General features: G+C 42.5%; 1 protein-coding gene across 2 annotated transcripts; it reads right to left on the bottom strand.

Annotated features, from left to right (window-relative positions):
- Positions 1-850: 850 nt before the first annotated feature.
- Positions 851-14512, bottom strand: INSIG2 (insulin induced gene 2). 2 transcript variants are annotated; one of them, XM_029959829.1, is made up of 6 exons: positions 14414-14512; positions 10122-10460; positions 7124-7248; positions 4705-4871; positions 4199-4298; positions 851-3740 (listed from the first exon to the last, which is right to left on the bottom strand). In XM_029959829.1, the coding sequence occupies exons 2-6, from the start codon at positions 10363-10365 to the stop codon at positions 3699-3701; spliced, it is 678 nt and encodes a 225-aa protein (XP_029815689.1). In that variant the 5' UTR covers positions 10366-10460; positions 14414-14512; the 3' UTR covers positions 851-3698. The 2 variants fall into 2 exon arrangements, with proteins under 2 accessions (XP_029815689.1, XP_008921203.1); XM_008922955.3 differs by lacking the exon at positions 14414-14512 and adding an exon at positions 13359-13552.
- Positions 14513-14626: the final 114 nt, after the last annotated feature.

Genomic DNA, 14626 nt, shown 5'->3' with positions numbered 1-14626 from the left:
TACCCTTAGGCTGGAAGGACCGGGAGTTTCCATTCCTCATGGAGAGGCTGCAGATGAAAGGGAGAGGTTAAGTTTCCAGCAAAACACCTTTGCTTGTGTGCTTTTGGTTGATCTTAGTGCTTACTATCCAAAATTATGGTTATTTCTATCCCTGGCTGTAATTTGCCTGGTCAGACACTTGGCACGCCCAAGATGCTGCATTTTGACATGAGTTAGGAATTTTGGGTCACAGGCTGCCAACACAAACAGGGGATTTTTCCATTTACTCACTGCACTCCTTCCAACTTTCAGTTGTGGTTCTGTCCTGCTGTGGGACTGCATCTCAAACCTCCACGAACTTCTCTTCCCACCCCTTATTCACCTCTGCCTGGACACTTTTCCATTACACATTTCCAAACCTCTATTGGTCACATCTTTTTTGAGAGAGAGCAATAGGCATAATGAATTGAGTCTGTGAATAGCAGAATAACATTCACTTCATATCCAGACCGGAACATTAATAAACACAAATATATTAAAGAGTTTCTCTGTCATTTGTGGGTGGGGTTTTTTCATATTCATAGCAGCTATTTATATCTAAATCTCTATTTTCTGTATTGCAAGGGGAGTTATCTGACTTATTCCCACTGCAGATTCAAAAGGGCAGATTTTCCAAGGCTGCTCAGCATGCTAATTAAGATAGAATCATGGCCGATTTGATCTTGCCCGCTTCTTTTTCAGTATTTCTAGGCAAGTGTGCAACCAATATGCCAGGAAAATGGTCAAAATTATTAAGAGATTGCTGATAGAAGGCAACTCAGTGTATTTTAAAAATCAGTGTAATTTCTTAAAGGAAGAAGAAGCCTATCAATCAAGGTTGGAATTGTATTTAATGCACATTTTGCTTTTATCGGCAATTTGCCAGTTTAAACAGCATAGACTTCACAATGCTTAATTGGTGAAGAGGTTATAGTGCTTATAAAGTTGTATAGAAAATATAGCTTATTCATTCTCTACTGAACAACATTTTTAAGAGTCTAATGTTATAATGTTATAATGTTAAAATGACATGCTATACAGTAGCAGCATGTTCCCACCACTAAAGTTAAGGTCGTCAGCATTTTCATCATGAACCTTTTCCAGGGTTTGAACACATCAGCCACAAAATTACAGCGCAGTTTGAAACAACAGGACACCCACAACGTGATCCTGTATTGATGTTAGTCAAATAAGAATAAAAACAGTAAGACATATAATAAAGGACTCCACCCAAATTTATTTTGGATGATTGCTGCCTTTGCACAACATGCTTAAAATTTCCAAAATGAAATTTAAACGTTAGCAGACAGCACAGTCTAACCAGGTTTAGCTGAATCTGAGTGCAAAGTGCCGTAAAGTGGGTGCCACAGAAGCACAATAACCACTTCTCACATACTGCACATTTTAACATACACAAGGCTGCTTCTGTCTAAGTATCAAGACTGGCAGGTAATAGCAGTTCTACCACCAAGGGAATAACAAAAGCGACTCATCTCCAGTTGTACACACTCACTGGTCATGATGAAACTACATTGTTTACCAAGTCAGCACACTGGCTACTGAGGTACCATGTGTTCTCTACAGTTAGGATAAGAAATATCTGAATTTTTATGCCACTCATGCTGCCCAATCATGCTGCCCACCATGCTGCACGGGCCCACCAAGCTGAAGGCATTTGTTGAAGCAAAGAAGGTGGATGAGGTGAAATACTGTGAGAGACCCAACAGCTTCTTCAGCGAATCACCAGAGCATACCTAAAGAAACTCACCCGTCATTTGTACCCAGTTTCCTGGTTTTATTAATAAAATGCTTCTTATTGCCATATGGTTTGGTAAGAGAAAATCTCTAGTCAGGGATCTACTTAAACATGTTCTACCTCTGCTTAAAGCAGAGCACCTCTGTACGTGCTTTCCTGAAACATTATCCCATGACCATGTGCTGTTGGTGCTGAACTGCCACGGAACCATGACAAGCTGATGATACTTTGTGGAGCTGCAGAACCAAGCTCTTTATACCACACTTGTTTTTCACATTTACAATTCCCCATTCAATAAAGTTTCCTTCCGTGATCGCTCCATTCCATACCTTTCAGACTTGGAGGTAAGCAGATAAGACTGAAAAAGAGTTGCCTAGTTCAAGCTTCGTGTACAGGCTTCATGTACAACACATTCACACGTTAATAAAAACTTGTCTAAACATCTATGTGTTCTTTGGACCAACTCCAGCCTCCCTAGGTGACTGTAACATGTCTTATAAACCTTTCATGGAAGACTTAAAAAACAGTACTTCAAGACAAAAAAGGAAAACAAATACATTAAAACATCATCAAGAAAGATAGAAGAGGAAAACAAAGTGGAGACATCCCATGCCAAATTCACTGTAAGCACAGGTTAGCAGTGTCCTCTTGAAGTCTGCTTTCTGCCTTGTTGCACAAGTTCTTTTATCTCATGATCTTAAAAGGGAGCTGCAAAGCCAAGAGGAAATTCCACTTATGCCCCCAAATATGGGTCACAAACTGAAATCCTTCTTAAGAAGGGAATTGATTAGCACCCAGCCTATTTCAGCTTGCTGTCCTGCCAAGCTTTCTGTGCACGGGCACCTGTAAAACAGGGGTAAAACATTTTTCTGCCCCAGAAAACTGCTGTAAGAACAAATGCATTTATGGTTGTCTGGACACAGTCACAGAAACAAGAGCTACATCGGCACCTAAAATACAGCCTGGCCTCCTCCTGCTGCTCCCTGCCAACAGAGCAGGTGGTCGGCAAGGACTATCAAGAGTAACATTGGTAATGGAGGGGTTTATGACACTATATGGCAGTGGCTGATTTACTTCAGCAGAATTAAATTTTGCAATAAAAACTCCCTAAGATTTTTTTTTCCTAACCACACAAATCAGCTTAAAGGATTGTACAAGAATAACCCAAACTGTATCACGTTGTGCACACGGGTAGTTTCAAAATCTGTCCACATGTGACAATAAATTCATACACAAACATGTATACTGGTTGTACCAGGGGAAAAATAGCAAGTAATTTCTAGATTCAGTTTCCATTTCTGTATTCTGTGATATTGGGCACATACCACAGACCAATGAAATGCTACAGCAATAACCCACATAACCTGTATTGTTTCCTCACCTGTGCGTAAGAAGAATGATACACTGTGTTAACAGGCATAAATCAGTTACTTATTGCATCAAAGCTCACCTGTAATCCATAAATTTCATACAGATATTATGGGTTATCATCATGGAAAGAGATCTTCATTCCGAAATTTGAACCCCCTTTCTTTCACTAGCTGTTTAGAATATATTCCTCAAAACTTTCAAGATAAAGTGAAGCAAGAAGTTTCAGCTACAGAAACATAGTGCAAAGGTTCAGTTTGGCACTGCAACATTATGGACAAACAGGAATTTATGGTAAACTGTTTAGATTTGGAAAAAAAAGAATCCTATAATTGAACCAATATTGTCAAATGTATTGCATACTATTATAACTTCACAGTAATCAAAATCAGACATCAAGGTTTCTATAGAAGCAGCAATCACAGATTGCAGTAAAGTATACCACTCAAGGGAAAAAAATTGCATTTTGGCAATTTCATAGTCAAGTGTTCCTTATGCTCCTCCAACAGTCATTTGTCAGAAAATTTCCTGTTTAAACGGTGCATATTGTTTCCTCTCAGTCCTCGTGAGACTTCTCTGCAATGACTTTGCATTCATACTGAAAAACAGAAGTTGACAAAACAATATTAATTTACATAAATCATGAAAAAGACTTATGAGAGTGACTTTTCTACAAAATGGGTAATAAAACAGCTCTTCTTAAACTTCACCCACATGACTTTGGTTTCCCAGGTTCTGTGCACACACTGGTGGCTGCAATTTCTGTCTCCCTGAGCAGCAGATAGAACAGGTCAGATTTGGGGGATGGCCTGACTTTTCCCCTAACACAGCAGCTCTTATTTAGCTCCTGGTCCTTTCAGGACCTAAAAGTATGTAACAGAGTGTGCAGAGCAAAGCATAGGCTGTGCTTTGAACAACAGGAAAAGCAATGATTACTGATTTGTACCTTACTGCACACCCACGAGTCAAATAGCTGGTTGGTACATATGGAGGAAGAAATGACACGGACATTTAGAATTTTACTAGAAGACAATCAACCCTCTCCTCCACACTCACCATTGCCAGCTGCCTGCCAATATTGCCCATAGTTATTCCACCAGCAAAAAATATACATGGCAACCAGGAACGAACATAGAGGAAATCTGGAGATGTGTATCTGGAAAAGAACACACATTTTTGAGCTCAACACTGTGCAATACAGAGAGTCCTCCAACCACAAGGCAAATTATATTAGGACATTTCAACTCAGAAAGATACATATAGAAATCTAATTACTTGCAGAAAACAACAAAGGAGGCTTCTTATTGATTATAGCAGCATCTACTCAGCTGAAAAAAGCATGTTACATTATTGGTAAGGTACTAATTTCATTTCAATTAGTAACTTCCAACTAGATTTCTCACACACATAACAGCTTTCATAAACAGTCCAATTTATGCTGTGCTCAAAATTAGGTGCTGACAGCTTTGGAAATCATATCAAATCATACTCTTTCAGTTATTCTGATTTTATGTTACAGGTTCAGAATACTATAGTTTAATCTTAAGAGAGCAAATACTTACTGATAAACTCCATTGTACACAAGAAGCTGTGATACCAATGTGGCCAGGAAAGCAATTCCCACTCCAAGGCCAAAGCCACTCCGTGATCTATCAAATGTCCACCACAGTCCAATCGACAGTGCTGCTAATGTCAGAGACAGCTGGATATTGTTGGCAAAATCCACCTTCTGGGCTGGCTGTTAAGGATAAGTTTGGAAATACCATATACAAGTGTAAAGTAATTTTTTTCATTCTGTTTATCATATTTTGGCACAAAAGAAAAAATACTACTAAAAAAATACAGCATTACCTGTGCCAGCTCTCACACAGCTACAGGCGTGAGAAAATAAGCGTTGTAAAAGTTGTCAATATATTGGGAAACTAAAAACTTATGACACTTCTTCAGATTTTAGGGTCTGGGCCCTGTACAAGAGCAAAGATACTCTAAACCTACCAGAGAATGCAAGCATTTTATAAAGACACACAATGCACACGTTACTGTTAAGAGTAAGAACATCTCATCCTCACCTCGTCCTTTATTACACTAGATATGAAAACTTAAATCTAGCATTAGACTTCTCCAAGTGACAGGAATTTACAAAAAAAGAGGTTTTTATCACTCTTAATTAATTGCAATTTGTTTATTTAAATGACACTTTACATAAAGCTCAACATTAAAATGTTAATGTTTTTTATAAAATAAAATGTAAATATTACTGGAAGTGTTCACATAAATCAACATAGAAAGTCAGTTTAGTCAGCTTTGTGACAGAAGCATGAAGTCATTCCAGATATCTTTGTAGTGTTTCACATCCTTCAAAATGTTTTGGAAACACTAACCCATCCTCCCTACTCCTGTCCAAAACAGATAATTAAAAAGGAGGCTGTCACATTTCATAAGCCTGAAAGCAAATTTATGGGATGACAATATAAAAAACACTGCTCTGTTTTCACACAAAAATCTGGAGAGAGACCTAGAGGAAATGAGAAAGAAACTTCACTAACTGAAATAATGACAGGATAAAAATCAACAGCATCAGAAAAAGTATCAAACAAGACCAAAACCCTCACCAAACATGGCAATGTGCAGAATTGGCAATAGCTGAAGAGAAAGCAGACTGGAGAGTTGTCAAGGAGGAAATACAGACAGTATGTTGCTGACGTCCTGAAATATGGGTAACAGCTGTTAGAGATCTGCAGAAGGTTTGCTGTAAATAACCAGACCCAAGCAGAGAGGTGGTGCCAACTCTCTTGTATTTCTTAAAAGCAGCAAAGTTGCATGTGCTCACCCAACAGGTACAGGCCAGGTCAGTGAGAACCACAGCACCAGACTAGTGCATCTTTGGCAAGGAGAGCGAGGCTTGTGAGGGACAGTGGGAGTGACTCGGAGCCTTGGCAGCTCCAGCTCATCCGGCCATTCTGGAGAGCAGTGGAACACCACCAAAAAACAACACAACTCATCTGACGGCCAAGCCACCTCAGTGGGAATTCAGCCTGCTTTCCCATCTTTCACCTAACTTGCCCTCTTCCTGGGAATGAGGAGACAGTAGCAGGTGGTCAGCACTTCTTAGTACTGTTTTTGTGAACTGTGTTGGAGCTGACACTGATGGAGACAAGCATCTCAGAGATGATCAACTTCCTTTCTGATTACTCTACAAGACCCCAGTTTTCACAAACAGATACTGGCTTTAGCTGACAGAGAATGCACTAGACATGACTACAGAAAACCTCTCAGCACTGCCAGTAAGGTGCACCAGTCCATGAGAATAGCACCCTGTCACCCAGTACGTCCCCAGCTGCTTCAGAGGGGACACCTTTGAGCTCACTTGTGCCAGGATGTATCTGAGCAGCTACACAATTAGGAGGAGTATAATGTACTAACACGTGCTGACTGACTTCTAATTGCTCTTACTGAATGACCACAGGAATGAGAACTACTCTCTTGGCATCAAGGAAGGCATTGTTTGCAGAATGGGGTAACAAAGCTTCCTTGAGTTGTATAGTCCTGCGTATTCCTGTCCTGAGTTTTCCCCATTCTTTGCAAAGTGCATGTGCTTCACTGATGACCTCAAAACTGGGATTCAACCTCTTACTGTGGTGTTAAAAGGACATAACTTGGAATGTCGTAAAGCACTTTTCTGTAATACCTACCACATGAATATTTTCCTACACTTACTTTAATTTTTCAAAGAAAATAAAGAATCTAAGTAAGACAAAGCCTAATACTGAGACATTTCTAATGAAAAGATATTTTCAAAAAAAAAAAGACCTGAGACTTATAACCTCCAACACTGCTACAACAGTTTGACACTAACACATATTTTACATGTCCCTTGCAAAAACTCTGCATGTTATATCTTTACTAACAATTCACGTGACTGTGATTTTTTTTTCATGGAAACCCATTTGTTATCACCAGTTTCATCTGAACACAGGATACAGCACTGGCATGATTTATTCCCACAAAGACTGCTACACATCGCATTACACTGGACCATTCTCTCTTGAACTTATGTGGCTCTCCCAGATGTCTGTCCATGCAGGGGTACAATAACCCAATCACAGCTGTGGAGACAGGAAAGAAAAAAGGCCCAGAAGTTAAAGCACTGCAACATTTAACTAAAATAAAGACTATCCAGACTTTGACCATTATAATCACTACTAAAACAGACCTGCAAGGATAAATAGCACAAAAACATACATTGTAAACAAAGAGGAATTTCAAAGAATTTCATTATTTAAAAAAGCCCTGTAAAACTTCAGCAGCATCTTCGAGCACTGCAGCAGTGACCTGGCAGAAGGAGCAATACAGAGACAATTTGAACTAGGGGCAGAGGATAACAGAGCTCTCCCCCACACCAAAATCTGCATTGCAGTTCGGGAAGAACAGTGATAACCTGCAGGGTGGCACTTTTGAAAGCCCCACATATCAAACATACATGTTTAAATAACTGCAAAACAAACACCACAGTACGGGCAGAGAGTGGTATTTTGTTTTTTCTTTTGTTGTTGTTACAAGCAGGTTTTGTTTAGATAATGTTTTTCTCTTCTTCAATGCTCACTATCAAGCTCACCCAGAAGAGAGAAAACCAAGAGCCTATGGCAGCTGTTGAATACAGAAAACAAACAGGACTTCCAGCCCCAGGGAATTGTGATGCTCTTTCAGTATTTCTTCATAAACGTGTTCTCTACTGCAACTGCAGCTAAAAAGACTGTTACCAACCCCACTGAGGACTAACAATGGTGCATAATGTTACACTGGTGTGGTAGGAGCGTGGCAGAGTCTGAGGCATCAGTACAGACTCCAGTGCTCTCAGTCCAGCACACTGCTGGGGGTAACACCACAAATGCTCTTTATTCTGCCACAGAGGAAACTGATCTCCAGGATTCGGGAAAATAAATCATCAGTAAAGCTGGAGCGGAAAAAAAAACCTCCCTGAGCAATTTTCTTGCCAAAGGCCTTGGGCCAAACTCATGACTAATAACAGTGATGGATGAAAGGACTTCTCTGAATGCAGCCTCGATCACCACTGATTATAAATATGCAAAATACCTTTATTCTGTTTATAATAATAAACCATACTGCAGAGAAATGTTCACGCCAATTCCAGGAAGGCTGTGCACGTACAAATGGTAAGAAAATGGGTGAATTATCAGTATTTACCACAGAGATTCCCTGTATGTATGCTAGCAGAGAAGATAAGGGAAGAAAATGGAGAAGACTGATAATGAAAAAAAAGAACCTGAACACCTCAACAGGGGTGACTCCTGCTGGGAAAAGCCAATTAAGTCTGTAATATCTTTAAATCAGGTGGCTTAAAATCAAGTAGTGCAACTGCCTAGCAAGTGACTGACTACAATTTACAAGCCTTATCCGGTCTTTTCATCAAAACCACCAACCCACCAGATCCAGAGAGGCCCACGAGTTTCTTGTGAGATGATGGCAAGACCTAACCTTCACAAGTTCCCACTCACAGCTGCAGTGTCCTCAGATTACCCAAAAGAGTACAAAGTGCAGCCTGATGCAAACAGTTTTTGGTGCAAACGCTTCAGTAAACACTGCAAACCTTGTGCATTGCTGCTATTGCAGGCTGGTATTCTGTCACTTCAACCTCCATTACTCCATACATATAAAAGATCAAATCTTTATCAGAAATATTTGTCAAGACAGTCAGTTTAAAGCATGAAAGAAAAATGCAGCAAATAGAGAATACGAACCAAAACATAATCAACAATCTCGGCAAGATAACAGGAAAAGGACTAAGACAACTAGCAGATAAAGCAGGTACGTAACTGCCACCATAATATGCCAAATGCATTTCCACTGGAGAACACAACTGACGTATTCAGCAAGCTGTTTGGAGGGTTTCATTTCAAATTAAGCTCCTCGATGATATCTGGGGTGTAGTAAATTCAAGAAGGTATTAAAAAAAAGCTAGGAAAAAAAACAGGCTTAAATATTACCATTAGCAAAACAGTGATGCCATCTTGAAAACAAGTTTATTGACTCACATTACTACCCAGAATCACGAGCTTCTCAATCTTATTAAAACTGACTTCTAGGGAGATATTGCCTACAACTAACAGTTTCACCAAAGCAGAATGCTCCAGTACTGGCTGCTAAGAATATTTCCTTAGTAAAGCGTGAAACTGACCCACAGATCAGTGATTTTCAGAGCCAAGTAGAAAGTCTAATCCTATCATGCTTGTAACACAGAATATGCCTTGATAGTTGAAAGAAGAGGGAAAGGGGATATTTCTTACTACCTACGGTGGATATACATCTCACTTAAACTAGTTAAACACACAAAAACCTCAACTCCCTACGTGGTCATGGGAGAAATGGAGCATGTTCACATCATCTGAGGTGCTCTGTTCTGCTCTGTGCCTCTACAACTATAAGCTGCCTGCCTGCCCTAAGCTCTGGAGACACATCAGGGCTCCCAGCTCCATGGAGCTAAAGCCATACCTCCAGCTGGAACAAGGAGCAAATGGAAAGCCGGACGACAAAACAGAGTACTGCTCAGGGTAGTTTGCTGTGCTCAAACAAGGCACTGTGTGATGCACAGTCTGACACTGTTGGGGTATTTTCAAGGGCTGTCTGAGAGCACATTCCTGTAATCCAGCCTCCAGGTTACATGTGGCACCACCTTCTCAAGTCTGTTGAACTTGCACTCTACCCCAGCAAAAAAAGCAGAAAAACTGCTGTGCTAACAACAGTACTATAAGACAAAATTGCAGAACAACAATTTCTGGATACATGCATATTTGTGTACACACAGAGGAGATCAGAAAGGACAGTAACAGCTCAAAAAGGGCAGTGACGACGGAAGAGAAATTTGTACCTTCCCCACCTCTTATATAGCTTTTTGTAACTATCTACCTCCCTCTCCACTTTTTCATCTCCATGCTAGGCACACACACATGAGTGAACTTACCTGATGCTGTGCCACAGCAAGGTGGTACCCACCAAGCTGAGGAGAAGATGCTTGTGATCACGTCAGGGGGGAAGAGAGTAACGTTTCTCTGGATCTGAAGCAAGTTTAATACTAATGCAAGAAATACGCCAATAAAAAACAGCACTATACCACGAATTACCAAATTCATGCCATGACTGGTTACAGATGAAATATATGGGCCACACTTTTTTGGTAAGGTTGGCATTGCATCATTTTCTGCCATGACTTCTTATATTCTCAGAGGCATCCAACAGGTTGACTGAGGAGGATTCACTTGCAATCAGTACATTGACTCTTCAATTTGGAGACACCCAAACTCTGAAAAATAATAAAAAAGGGTGAAAATGCAGATATAAGAAACATTACATATATTTCTCTTAAATTATTTGGAGATTGGGTTAAAAAAATGTCTATTGAATTTTTTTCTGAATTTTCTGAGGAGGCAATTAGTCATTTGAGAGCAGAAACAACCACAGCTGCAAAAACAACTTACGAAGAAAACAGGTTTTACAAATAGCTTTGTCTATTAGGAGATAGTGGAGGAAACACGTGGTATGGGACAGCTAGGAATGTGAAACCACAGTCAGGAGGGGAAGAAATGAAACTGGTATCAGATGGAAGAAAGGCTTGCTTTGTAGTAACAATAAATTGTTTTTCTCCCCTCATTTAAGCAACAACTGGAGATTATGTAATTCAGAAGCAAGTAAACACAGCCCTTAATTCCACGTCAGCCACAGAGGTTCATAGATCTCTCTTCCTGAAGAGATGCCAGAAAACATTTCTCAACTGGAAAGTGAAATCTGAAAAATAATTTTCAGGATGGAGTCAGAATTTCAACAATCCTGCAGCGAGCACATTTTGTAACCCCTGGTAAGTGCAAACAACTTGGCAAACCAGAGCAGTAACCGCAATACAGAGAAATATTTGCCCAAGTAACACACTTTTGGTGAAAACTGCCATATATTATTTCAAACCATAACTGTAATCAGGCACAAAAGCACCTGAGGGTGAAGGTAAAAGGAGCTCCGCCTGCCCGTGCACTCGGCAGCGTCCTACGTGAGTAACTGCAGGCACTACAGGAATGGCAGAGTTCCCATCCCAATCACTCTTTTTTAAAAAAAACCTGTCCATCAAAAGTCTTGTTATACATGAATTCAGTGCCACATTCATGTATAACAACGATTTTGATCGACAGCTTAGCCACCTGGAACTTCAGAAAAAAAGCCCTGACATTGTTTTTAAATTTGAAACTGCCAGCCAGTGGCGGCTTCTGTTAACTCTTATTTATGGCACATGGGGAGCCAAACCAGAACATCCATCTCCCTTCCTCCCTGGCTCCAGCAGATCCAGAGGAAGCTCTCTGAAGATGCAGCAGCAGGGCAGAGGACACAGCATTCAGTTTTGCTAACTGAAAGCTGAAAGGGAAGTTAAAAACATCCAGGCTACGTAAGATACTCCAGGTAACTGCACAGAAGATGCAATGCCACACCATGGCATCCTCCATCAGATGGAAAAGGTTCCAACAGGCAACAAAAAAAAGGAAAAAAAAAAGTTCTGATCACATGCAGCTTCCCACTGGCAATCTGGGGAGGCAGCAGTGTCTTCCTGAGAACACAGGATCTCTTCTGCACAGCTGATTCTCCACATTATTTGTAATAATGAGCACCTCTTAGGGGGACAGAGGACAAACAAGGTGTCTGGCTTCTCAGTCTGCTTCCTGACTCACACTGGTACTGGCACTGCAACACACTTCCCTCAAGCAAAAAGGAGGTGCTCCAGATTTTTTTCCCCTCCTCCGGATGACATGGCTCGGTTGCTTGGATAAGTGGAGCTTGGATAATACGTTTAGCCTCCAGGAAAGAAAGCATGGAATCACAAATACATCACTATTTCAGCTGAGAGTCTCCCCTGTATCCCTGAGGGCTTGCCCAACAGATGATCACAGGAATTCTCAGAATTTACATGAGTCTTTTCAATACATAGCATTGGAGGCTGTAGGTCCCAGTTACAAACTCTGCAGGAATATTGTGCCTAATGGGGGCTTTCAAACTGTTATGTCCCTTCTAAGCTTTAGCTTGCCTAGGAAAACAAGTTAAACCCCTGACTCTGTACTTACTTCTCCATCCCAACAGCTTTTGGCATTTCCTGAAACCTCCACATCCCTTTTTTTAAATACATGACCACAACTGATGTACAAGAAAGTTCACACCTATGTATTTCTCTATAACGAGCAGTTTTGCAGCACACAGGATCATGGTTTCTTTTTTCAGTCATAAAGTGGTTTGCTCATGTCCCATGATCCATTAGTACATTCCAGTGTCTCTTCTTTCATGTTACTGAAGTCCTTGTTCCCTGCTACCAGCCCCAAACCTTGTATGCTGCATTTCAGGTGTTATTTACTCTGACACTCAACGTCATTCCATTTTTCCTGCACAATCTCCCAGTCCTCTTTGGCCCTCCAAACGGTTCTCAGCTTTGGGTCCTCAGCAAGCAAGATTACTGCATCCTATTTTGTGCACCAATGTCATCAACTAAAATAGAACCATAGAGTGCTTTGGGTTGGAAGACCTTAAAGATCACCTAGTTCCAACCCCCAAATACTGAGAGAGATCGGCCCAAGCCTCCAGTCTTTGATGAAATCTATTAACAATTTCCCCACAGCAATTATTTCCCCCTTTTATACTATCTCTTGATATGTCCCTCTAACAAGACTCTGCTTTTTGTAATTCTTCAACTACAGGAATCTTCAACCTAATTAAGAATCACCAACTGTCCCGCACAGCAATACTGATGTAAACACAAATCAAATGTTATTGGTTTTTTTCTAGAAATGCTGATGATTGAAAAAAGTACAATTTTAGTCTCACATAAACCAGTTTCAGACTAGGAAACCTGCATTTATCCAATTTCCTTTTATTTGTCATTCAGCAAATATATATTTAATTGTGAAGGCTTAGCAAAACGTCAGAGGACTTTGCCACTCAAGGAAATCATTCACTGCTCTTATACAACCACTGCAGCTGCAAGTCATACAAGGCACCAGCAACAGATTTTTACTACCAGGTAAACAGCCTGACCACAGCGAGGGCACCCGAGTGGGTACACATTGGTAGATGTTCAAGGTCCTAAAGTAGCAGTAGTTTTCACCTGGTGGTTTCTCACCCCACACGTATCATTTCTATTTGTTTTATCCCAGTTTCTAAATTTTCCACTGACCTTACGGCCTTCTGGCATGCCACAGAGCAACAGGGGAATGGAGCAAGGTGACCAATTCTCATGAAAAATTCCTCAGTGCCTCAGACAGCTCTGGCTCAGCAAAGATATTTAGTATCATCACTTTTCATGAAAATGAAATTAAAATCTCTAAAGGCAACATCACCTCCTCCTCCTGGACTGGGAGGCTACTGCGCCTGCAGACAGAGAAGACAATGTCTCCTTTTAAGACTTATTTTTTACTGAGTGTTTCCGCTCAGATGGGAATAGATCACATATTGAACCAACACCATTTCTGAGCCTGCGTCTCTTGGGACTGCTCATTCACAACTGTAACACCACACTGAAAGCTACAGGCTTGGCACTGCCAGAGCCTCAGCTGCGCTTCCCAAGCCTTCCTTCCAACACACCGTGCAAGGCGTAAACACGGTGTCTGGCGTTGCACAAACACTTAAGGAGTAAATTACCACCTTAGACATTTTGGAAACACTTAGTCACTTAACTGTCTCCTGTTGAGAAGGTCCGTCCTGCAAGTGCCCCCCGGGGCTCTCCGGGAGCACCGGGAGAGATCCACAACTCCTGACACCGCACACACACACCGGGCACGGCGCGGCGTTGCGGGGGCCGACTAAGAGAAGATTTATTTAAGCAACACCGCGCAGGAGATGGCAAGAAACCATCTGTCGCCTGCCAAAACCAAACCACCCCCTTCTTCGGTCGCGGCGGTTCAGCCCCGGACCCGCGGGAGCCCTGCCAGCCTGGGCAGAGCCACCCCCGGCCCGGTTCGCCCCGGCCCGGCCCTTCAGCAGGGCCGGCGGAGGGCCGCGGGCCCGGGGCAGCCCGCGGGGCACAGGGTCCCGCTGCCGCCCGGGGAACGGCCCCCGCCGGCCTGTCCCCGCCTCGCCCCCGCCACGGTCCGGCCTGCCGCCCCCAGGCGTCACCCCGTCCCGAGGCCCAACGGGGCAGGACCGGCCGGGGGCACCGCTGACCCGCCCGGCCCGGCGCGTCCGCCCCCTCCGCGGCCCCGGCCCGGCCCCTCGCAGCCCCGGCACTCACACTCGGCCTCCGCATCTTCCGCCAGTCCCGCCCCGCGCAGCCTCCGCAGCGCCCGCCGGGCCTGGGGCGCGCTGGGCTCGGGCGGGCGGGAGAGAGAGAATCCCGGGGTCTGCCCGGGTATCCATCGGCACGGCGCCCATCCGCCTCGGGTTCCATCGGCACGGCGCCCATCCGCCTCGGGTTCCATCGGCACGGCACCCATCCGCCTCGGGAAC

The sequence above is a fragment of the Manacus vitellinus genome, unplaced genomic scaffold, assembly GCF_001715985.3.
Source record: "Manacus vitellinus isolate BGI_N305 unplaced genomic scaffold, ASM171598v3 scaffold_22_pilon, whole genome shotgun sequence".
Classification (NCBI taxonomy): domain Eukaryota; kingdom Metazoa; phylum Chordata; class Aves; order Passeriformes; family Pipridae; genus Manacus; species Manacus vitellinus.
Note: the sequence above shows the minus strand (reverse complement) of the source record. Positions and strands in the feature narration are given on the sequence as shown.